The sequence below is a fragment of the Pongo abelii genome, chromosome 14 (assembly GCF_028885655.2).
Source record: "Pongo abelii isolate AG06213 chromosome 14, NHGRI_mPonAbe1-v2.0_pri, whole genome shotgun sequence".
Lineage (NCBI taxonomy): Eukaryota > Metazoa > Chordata > Mammalia > Primates > Hominidae > Pongo > Pongo abelii.
This window is the reverse complement of record NC_071999.2, coordinates 120,552,932-120,563,553: the sequence shown is the minus strand read 5'-3', so window position 1 is coordinate 120,563,553 and position 10,622 is coordinate 120,552,932. Positions and strand designations below refer to the sequence as shown.

The following is a 10,622-nucleotide window of genomic DNA, read 5'->3' as shown; positions in this document are numbered from 1 at the left end:
CAATCACCTCCCATCAGGTCCCTCCCACGACATGTAGGGATTATAGGAACTACAATTCAAGATGAGATCTGGGTGGGGACACAGCCAAACTATATCAGTGCCCATCCACATTGTGTTGGGGTTATCTCAGTGTCTTCCAGAAACACCCTCACAGATATGCCCAGAAATTGTGTTTTACCAGCTATGTGTGTCTCTTAATCCAATCACGTAGATGTCTAAAATTAACCATCAGAATATTTATGCCTGATTCATGGCTGAAATTTCAGGATGAAAGCTATGAAATCTCTATTTGTGTTTGTATGTCTATTAATGTATGTTATGTATATGTGATATTTTCTTAACTACAGATAGCATTGCAAAATCCATTTATAAAATCCTCTAAAAGTGCTCTATTCTAACTTGGCTTGGAAAAAAATAAGCATTTATAAACAAATATTCACCAAACTCCTAGAAATATAGGAATTGATCAAATGTTTTTTAAGTTAACACGATTTGGATAAAACTTAGTTAAATAAGATTAATATAATATTTTTGGTGTAATAAAACAACTATGTCTTCAAAGTTATCACTATTGAATATAAAACAAACATAAATTCCTATTCTGCTTGAGTTCTAGTCAAATAAGCTAATATTATACTTACTAGAAACATAAAATCTTAAAGCTTATAGATTTGATTCTAATTAAGTTGTCATTCTTATGAAAAACATTACTTTTTTATGGTGAAAAGATACACATATATTTAGAGTGAGCCAGCTGGACTCAGTTTAGATGATCCCAATTTTGTTGCAACATCCAAAACATCATAATCAGGAGCCAGTCGAACATATGCCTTCTTCTGTTTATAAGGACAAATCAGGGTGGTGACCTTGGCCACATCACTCTCATAGAGCTTCTTCACAGCCTGTTTGATCTGGTGCTTGTTGGCTTTAACATCCACAATGAACACAAGCATGTTGTTTTCTTCTATCTTCTTCATGGCTGACTCAGCAGTCAGTGGAAACTTGATGATAGCTTAGTGGTCAAGCTTGTTTCTCCTGGGGGTGCTCTTCTGAGGATATTTGGGCTGCCTCCGGAGTGGCAGTGTCTTGGGCTGCCTGAAGGTGAGTGACATGCGGATCTCCTTTTTTGTGTGTGGCTGTGGACACCTTTCAACAACACTCCCTTCTTGGCCTTTAGAGCCTTTGCTTTGGCTTCAGCTTTAGGAGGAGCAGGAGCTTCCTTCGCTTTGGGTGCCATCTTGTGAAAAGCAAAAAACATTATTTCAAAAATAATTTGTTTACAGTAAATCTGCCTAATAGTAGTTTCCAAAATACTTTTGGTAATTTTTAACCTTAAAGTTAAGCTAAGTAAGTGAAATATTTGCATTAAATATCTAGACCATTTATAAATAAGATACAATACTAAAACAGTAATTACTGAACATAAATAATTCAAGTTTATATACTTTTGGCTTCCTATTTTTACAGAGAGACTAAAAATATTTTGACCCCTTAATAAACATGTTTTTGTCTGCCACACTGAGAAATTGTACTATGAGGAAACACATCCCTCTAGGTGTTGGGAGATAGTATACTCATACATTTTCTAACCTACTATAGTGTGCTAATATGTGACAGTTTATAACTGTCTACTTTCTAGTTTTCTCTGGAAAATAAAAGATTACTAAGTATTAAAATTATCATACTAAAATAAAATACTAAAATAAAATACTCAAATACTAAAATAAATTATAATACTAAAATAAAAGATTACTAAGTATTAAAATTATAAAGCATGCAAGAAAAGTAGGGCATGTTTTGCAAGTAAAGTAGGTTGTATTTTTTATAAGGAAACCCATACAAAAGATACAAACAAAAAGAGATACCTAACCTTCTCTGTATTATATTTGTATGGGTAAAATGTTATGTTTTCAGAAATTATATAAAATTCCTGAAAATTTGTCAATGTCCTCCTTATCCATGCTATGTGTCAGTATAGAGTAATGAGTCGTAATTCCAATTATTATTTTAAATGTTGTGCCGGGTACAGTGGCTCACGCCTGTAATCCCAGCACTTTGGGAGGCCGAGGCGGGTGGATCACAAGGTCAGGAGATCAAGACCATCCTGGCTAACATGGTGAATCCCCATCTCTACTAAAAATACAAAAAATTAGCCGGGCGTGGTGGCAGGCACCTGTAGTCCCAGCTACTCAGGAGGCTAAGGCAGGAGAATGGCGTGAACCCAAGAGACGGAGCTTGCAGTGAGCAGAGATCGCGCCACTGCACTCCAGCCTGGGCGATAGAGTGAGACTCTGTCTCTAAGTAAATAAATAAATAAATAAATAAATAAATAAATAAATGTTGCATGCCACAGAAAAAATCGAATATCCTTGTCAGTTGTGGTATAATGAACTCTCATCAGATCTTTCATCACAGCCATTTCATACTCTTTGTCATTTAGATATTATTTCCCCCTGATGCTTTCCTGAAAGCTCCTGCAATCAGCTACAGGTCAGAATCCTCGTCTCCAACACAGGACTCCCTCTGAGACTCACGGAAAAGACTATGACAGGTACCTGGTTATAGGCTTCTGATGATATTGCTTAAACAACTTTAAGACCATGCATTTGACTCGGTGAAGATCTCCAGAAGTCTGGTTGAGAAATTGATGGGTTCATGACACTGCTAACCCAAGATCCAAAAAGACTGGAATTGATTACATGGCACTGAATGAACTGATGAAAATTGATTGTAATTTTATAGCTTTTTGGAGCATTGCTGGTTCTTTAACGTTCTAGTTTCTGGATTTAAGAAACCTCTTTCTCTTAATCTAACTGTAACTTACAACAATTTAGTAGATTATACTTTTGTAAACAGAAACAAGGCATTTATCTTTTTTTCTGCATGATTTTTCCAGAATTTTGAAATCCTTACTGAATACTCATATTTTCACGATGATATAGTTGTTAGCAAAAGTCCAATAAGAATCTGTTTACCTTATAACGGACATAATTGGAAATTTTGGTTATATTATCAAGGTTTTTACTGGAATATCATATTTAGGAATTGTACCTAAGATCAGTTATGACCAGCAATTTTAAGGAAGTAAGGTTGACTTTTATGGAGACAATGCTTACAAAGCACTGTGAGAAATGGGAAAGTTCTTCAAAGATTATAAAGTCACAATTTCTTACTATAAGATTGCTATCCACTATTTATATATATGTGTGTGTGTGTGTATTCCAAATCAGTTGTCCTAGCTTGCTCAAGCATGCCTGGACAGAACTAGACAAGCACCAGCCCATAGAGCATGCCATTCCTTATTTGGAGATGCTTCCTTAACTATCCCTGGGCAACTTCCTTTTCTTTCTTTGTTCTATTCCCCTTACCTAATTAAGAAAGTTTTAAACTAATAGCCAATTGGGTAAAGTGTAAAATGTGAGGTCCTATTCCAGCCAATGGAAACTGGACACAGCAGTAGGGTAGACACATCAGGTTATAAGTGACTCTGTCTCCTTTGTTTGGTGTGCTCTTGTGGCTGGACAGCTATTGAGTAGCACCCTTTCTACAGAAAGTAAAGCTCGCCTTGCTAAGAGATCATTTGTTCCCACATTAATTCTTTTTTTTTTTTTTGAACACCAAAAACTTCATTCCCAACAGCACTCTGAGCAAAGCCAGCCTGATACCTAGATTACAGGGTTCACAGCCTTACAGGTTAGTAAAGAAGGTCATTTCCTGGTAGGCCCAGGAAATTAGGGATATTTGGGCGGCTTCAAGAAGAGAGGAATTCACACAAAGCTATAAGGACTGCAGCTGAAATTTGATAGTATGTTCTTAGCTTGGCTTTTAGCCTGAATAAGGCTTTTAAAAGTCAAATCAGAGATTCTGTACGAAAACTTCCAGCAAAGAAACTTGAAAGCACCTATGTGGTCATCTCCTGTTCTTGCTGCACTTACATAAAAAATCAAGCAAAATCTAACAAAACTAGACTTATTTTTAAAACAAGAATAGTCTTACTTTGATTATGATCAAAAATGATGGTTACTACAGAGAGATATTTTATGTTTCAATGGAAAACTATAACATGGCCAGGCATGGCAACACATGCCTATAATTCCAGCACTTTGGTAGGCCAGGAGTTCAAGACCAGCCTGGGCAACATGGTGAAACCTCGTCTCTACCAAAAATACAAAAATTAGATGGGCATGATGACATGTGCCTGTAGTCCCAGCTAATCAGGAGGCTGAGGAGGGAGGATAACTTGCACCCAGGAGGTAGAGGTTGCAGTGAGCTGAGATTGCACCTTTGCACTCCAGCCTCGGCGACAGAGCCAGACCCTGTCTCAAAAAAAATTTTTAGAGGAAAACTATAGCCATTGTGAGTTATCAGATTCTAGTCTTGTTTCTTGTTTCTGGGCTATTTTTACCTCTTTGTAAACTGGATCCTGCCATCTGCTGCATTTTGTCCCACAATGATACTTGGGGATCAAGAAGCCAAGTATTGTCTCTTCTACTAATGTATCTATTGTCAGTTAATTTGAAGGTCTCCAACCCTGCAACAAAGTTAGAAGAGGAAGACTTTGCTCCCCAAAATGCATAACCAAATTGTGGTACATTCATATAACGGAATACTATTTAGCCATAGAAAGGAACAAGCTATCAACTCACACAAAGACATGAGTGAATCTTGCATGCACATTGCTAAGTGAAAGAAAACAGTCTGAGGAGGATACACACAGTGTGACCTCATTTAATGAGACACTGGAGAAGGCAAACTACACAGACGGGAAGCCATTGGCTCCATGGGGTGGGGGTTTGAGGCATTCCATATGATACTTTAATAGTGGGATACCTGCCACATTGCATTTGTCAAAATACACAGAATTTTACAGCCAAATGGTTAAATCAAACTCTGTTCAAATTAAATAAAATTACTCAGGATGTGGAGTATCCCAGGACAGAATACATCATGTAAAAAAGAATATAACTATGCTACAAATTACTATGGTTTGGATGTGGTTTGTCCTCGCAAAAACTCACGTTGAAATCTGACCCCCACTGTGTCAGTGTGGGGCGGTGGGGCCTCGTGGAAGGTGTTTGGGTCGTGGTGATGGATCCCTCATGAATAGATTATTGTACTCCCATGGGGGTGAGTGAGTTCTGCTCACACAGGAATGGATTAATTCCTGCAGGAGTAGGTAGTTAAAAAGAGTCTGGCTTCCTTGGCTTCCCTTTGCTTTCACTTTTGCTATGTGATCTCCGGTGTACCCCTTGCTCCCCTTCCACTTTCCACCATGAGGTGAAAAAGACTGAGGCCCCACCACATGCAACTGCCCAATCTCAAACATTCCACTCACCAGTACTGTGAGCCGAATGAACCTTTTTTACTTATAAATTACCCAGCCTCAGGTATTCTGTTACAGAAACACAAAATGGACTAAGACACAAATGTAGGTAAAAATTCACTGAAGGTGTAGGGAAAATGGTGTTGACCTAAGTCACTTTGAAAATGAATAGAATCTGTAGGCTGAAGGCAAATGAACTATACGTCATCACTGGATTCCATTTTATAAAGTTCTTTCCAACAGAAAGAAGCAATTGTGAACAATTGTAAAACCACAGTATCTGTATCTGGAATAAAACAATGACTTACATAAGTCACAGATGGTAGGAACCAGGTCTCTCACTGTTGAATTGGGAGGTTACAAATTGGCAAGGTGAGAACGCTAGAATGATTCATGTGATAGTAGATCAGAGATGGAGACATCAACATTGTAGGGAAAAGAAAGAGAGAACAGACTGTTACTGTGTCTATGTAGAAAGGGAAGACATAAGAAATTCCATGTTGACCTGTACCGTGAACAATTGCTTTGCTGAGATGCTGTTAATTTGTAACTTTGCCCCAGCCACTTTGCCCCAGCCACTTTTTTTTTACTGTACATTCTCCAACAGGCATTATTGTTCAAAATACAGATCTTGTGGAGTGGTCATTCCTTCCTCACAGTACAGTTAAGACTTTTACATTGTACTTAGATCAAATGGCTACATTAATTGGTCAGGCAAGACTATGAATAGTACAATTGTGTGGAAGTGACCCAGATAAAATCATTGTTCCTTTAAACAAGGAACAGGTTAGACAAGCCTTTATCAATTCTGCTGCATGGCAGATTGGCCTTGCTGATTTTGTGGGAATTATTGATAATCATTACCCAAAAACAAAAATCTTCCAGTTCTTAAAATTGGCGACTTGGATTTTACCTAAAATTACCAGACATAAACCTTTAGAAAATACTCTGACGGTGTTTATTGATGGTTCCAGCAATGGAAAAGTGGCTTACACCGGGCCAAAAGAATGAGTCATTGAAACTCAATATCACTCAGCTCAAAGAGCAGAGTTGGTTGCTGTCATTTCAGTGTTACAAGATTTTAATCAGCCTATTAACATTGTTTCAGATTCTGCATATGTAGTACAGGTTACAAAGGATATTGAGACAGCCCTAATCAAATATAGTATGGATCATCAGTTGAATCAGCTGTTTAATTTGTTACAACAAACTGTAAGAAAAAGAAATTTCCCATTTTATATTACTCATATTTGAGCACATACTAATTTATCAGGGCCTTTAACTAAGGCAAATGAACAAACTGACTTGCTAGTATCATCTGCCTTCATGGAAGCACAAGAACTTCATGCCTTGACTCATGTAAATGCAACAGGATTAAAAAATAAATTTAATATCACATGGAAACAGGCAAAAAAATATTGTACAACATTGTACTCAGTGTCAAGTCCTACACCTGCCCACTCAGGAGGCAGGAGTTAATCCCAGAGGTTTATGTCCTAATGCATTATGGCAAATGGATGTCACGCATGTACCTTCATTTGGAAAATTGTCATTTGTCCATGTGACAGTTGATACTTATTCACATTTCATATGGGCAACCTGCCAGACAGGACAAAGTACTTCCCATGTTAAAAGACATTTTTTATCTTGTTTTGCTGTCATGGGAGTTCCAGAAAAAATTAAAACAGATAACAGGCCAGGATACTGTAGTAAAGCATTTCAAAAATTCTTAAATCAGTGGAAAATTACACATACAACAGGAATCCCTTATAATCCCCAAGGACAGGCCATAATTGAAAGAATTAATAGAACACTCAAAGCTCAATTGGTTTAACAAAAAAAGGAAAAAGAGAGTAAGGAGTATAACACTTCCTAGATGCAACTTAATCTAGCACTCTATACTTTAATTTTTAAAAACATTTATAGAAATCAGACCACTACTTCTGCAGAACAACATTTTACTGGTAAAAAGAACAGCCCACATGAGGGAAAACTGATTTGGTGGGAAGACATAAAAAATAAGACATGGGAAATAGGTAAGGTGATAACATGCGGGAGAGGTTTTGCTTGTGTTTCACCAGGAGAAAATCAGCTTCCTGTTTGGATACCCACTAGCCATTTAAAGTTCTACAATGAACCCATCAGAGATGCAAAGAAAAGTGCCTCCACAGAGACAGAAAACCCGCAATCGAGCATCATTGGCTCACCAGGTGAACAAAATGGTGACATCAGAAGAACAGATGAAGTTGCCATCCACCAAGAAAGCAGAGCCGCTGACCTGGGCCCAACTAAAGAAGTTGACACAGATAGCTGAAAAAAGCCTGAAGAACACAAGGGTAACACAAACTCCAGAGAATATGCTGCTTGCAGCTTTAATGACTGTATCAACGGTGGTAAGTCTCCCTATGTCTGCAAGAGTAGCTGCAGCTAATTATACCTACTGGACATATGTGCCTTTCCCACCCTTAATTCGGGCAGTGACTTGGATGGATAATTCTATTGAATTATATGTTAATAATAGTCCATGAGTACCAGGCCCCACAGATGACCGTGGCCCTGCCCAACCTGAAGAAGAAGGAATTTCCTTTGCGTATCATTATCCTCCTATTTGCCTGGGGAAAGCACCAGGACGCTTAATGCCTACAACCCAAAATTGGTTGGTAGAAGTACCTACTGTCAGTGCTACCAGTACATTATCACATGGTAAGTGGAATGTCACTGGGGCCACAGATAAATAATTTACAGGACCCTTCTTATCAAAGATCATTACAATCTAGGCCTAAGGGGAAGCCTTGCCCCAAGGAAATTCCCAAAGAATCAAAAAGCCCGGAAGTCTTAGTTTGGGAAGAATGTGTGGCTGATACAGCAGTGGTACTACAAAACAATGAATTCAGAACTATTACAGACTGGGCCCCTCGAGGCCAATTATATCATAATTGTATGGGCCAGACTCAATCATATTCACAGGTCCCATCCATCTGGCCCATTAATCTGGCCTATGATAGTGATTTAACTGAAAGGCTGAACCAGGTTTATAGCAGGTTAGAATCACTCTATCCATGGAAATGGGGTATGTAAAATCCCCTTATATGCTGGATGTAGGCAACATAGTTATTAAACCAGATTCCCAAACTATAACCTGTGAAAATTGTAGATTGTTTACTTGCATTGATTCAACTTTTGATTGGCAACACCGTATTCTGCTGGTGAGGGCAAGAGAGGACGTGTGGATCCCTGTGTCCATGGACTGACTGTGGGAGGCTTCCCCATCCGTCATATTTTAACAGAAGTATTAAAATGAGTTCTAAATAGATCCAAAAGATTCATTTTTACTTTGATTGCAGTGAGTACGGGTCTTATTGCAGTCACAGCTACTGCTGCAGTGGCTGGAATTGCTTTACACTCCTCTGTTCAAACTGCAGAATATGTGAATAATTGGCAAAAGAATTCCTCAAAATTGTGGAATTCTCAGACCCAAATAGATCAAAAATTGGCAAACCAAATTAATGACCTTAGACAAACTGTCATTTGGATGGGAGATAGGCTCATGAACTTGGAATATCTTTTTCAGTTACATTGTGACTGGAATACATCAGATTCTTGTATTACACCTCGAGCCTATAATGAATCTGAACATCACTGAGACATGGTTAGACGCCATCTACAAGGAAGAGAAGATAATCTTACTTTAGATATTTCAAAATTAAAAGGACAAATTTTTGAGGCATCAAAAGCCCAATTCAATCTGGTACCAGAAACTGAGGCAATGGTAAAAGCTGTTGATAGCCTCACACATCTTAACCCCCATCACTTGGGTTAAAACCATTGGAAGATCCACTATTGCAAATTTTGTATTAATCCTTGTATGTCTGTTCTCTCTGTTGTTAGTCTACAGGTGTATCCAGCAGCTCCAGAGAGACAGCGACCAGCGAGAACAGGCCATGATGATGATGGTGGTTTTGTCAAAAAGAAAAGGGGGATATGTAGGGAAAAGAAAGTAAGAGAGATCAGACTGTTACTGTGTCTATGTAGAAAGGGAAGACATAAGAAATTCCATTTTGACCTGTACCTTGAACAATTGTTTTGCTGAGATGTTGTTAATTTGTAACTTTGCCCCAGCCACTTTGCCCCAGCCACTTTGCCCCAACTTTGAGCTCACAAAGACATGTGTTATATGGAATCAAGGTTTAAGGGATCTAGGGCTCTGCAGGATATGCCTTGCTAACATAATGTTTACAGGCAGTATGCTTGGTAAAAGTCATCGCCATCCTCTAGTCTCAATAAACCAGGGACACAATGCACTGCGAAAAGCCTCAGGGACCTCTGCCCTGGAAAGCGGGGTATTGTCCAAGTTTCTCCCCATATGATAGTCTGAAATATGGCCTCGTGGGATGAGAAAGACTTGACCGTCCCCCAGCCCAACACCCATAAAGGGTCTGTGCTGAGGTGGATTAGTAAAAGAGGAAGGCCTCTTGCAGTTGAGATAGAGGAAGGCCACTGTCTCCTGCCTGCCCCTGGGAACTGAATGTCTTGGTATAAAACCCGATTGTACATTTGTTCAATTCTGAGATAGGAGAAAAACCGCCCTATGGTGGGAGGCGAGACATGTTTGCAGTAATGCTGCCTTGTTATTCTTTACTCCATGGAGATGTTTGGGTGGAGAGAAACATAAATCTGGCCTATGTGCATATCCAGGCATAGTACCTCCCCTTGAACTTAAAATTATGACATAGTTTCTTTTGCTCACACGTTTCTTTGCTGACCTTCTCCTTATTATCACCCTGCTCTCCTACCACATTCCTCTTGCTGAGATAATGAAAATAATAATCAATAAAAACTGAGGGAACTCAGAGACCAGTGCTGGTGCAGGTCCTTGGTATGCTGAGCACCGGTTCCCTGGGCCCACTTTTCTTTCTCTATATTTTGTCTCTGTGTCTTATTTATTTTCTCAGTCTCTCGTCCCACCTGATGAGATATACCCACAGGTGTGGAGGGGCAGGCCACACCTTCAAATGTAAACTTATGTTTAGTTTAATATAGACACATACAGTTCCACCTAGAAACCTTTATAATTAGGTGTGTGTAGGTAGGTTAGATACACACATATACTTCCTAGCATTGCTAATGAGGGACAAGATACAATGTGCTCATTCGGCAGCCAGATGTAAGTTTTCCTACCATTCTGAAAGGAATCAGGCTCTTTGAAGAAATGTCTGATACTAGAACTGGGACAGTAAATATAGGAGCCAGGATAATCTTGAAGTATCAGAAAGTAAGTAAGTACTAAAAAATTTTTACA

General features: G+C 38.8%; 1 protein-coding gene and 1 pseudogene across 1 annotated transcript; one reads left to right on the top strand and one right to left on the bottom strand.

Moving 5' to 3' along the window:
• Window positions 1-506: 506 nt before the first annotated feature.
• On the bottom strand, window positions 507-1,323 carry LOC134759917 (large ribosomal subunit protein uL23-like; annotated as a pseudogene).
• A 6,132-nt stretch (window positions 1,324-7,455) lies between these two features.
• LOC134759863 (endogenous retrovirus group K member 104 Rec protein-like) lies at window positions 7,456-9,321 on the top strand. Its single transcript, XM_063714826.1, has 2 exons — window positions 7,456-7,716; window positions 9,212-9,321. Exons 1-2 carry the CDS (start codon window positions 7,456-7,458, stop codon window positions 9,266-9,268), a joined length of 318 nt encoding a protein of 105 aa, XP_063570896.1. The 3' UTR covers window positions 9,269-9,321.
• Window positions 9,322-10,622: the final 1,301 nt, after the last annotated feature.

Excerpts from the sequence above, each read along its gene's own strand:
- LOC134759863 (XM_063714826.1), top strand. The coding sequence starts at position 7,456 with ATGAACCCATCAGAGATGCAAAGAAAAGTGCCTCCACAGAGACAGAAA. Across the intron at positions 7,717-9,211 it reads TAATGACTGTATCAACGGTG|TCTACAGGTGTATCCAGCAG; the intron begins GTAAGTCTCCCT and ends CTCTGTTGTTAG.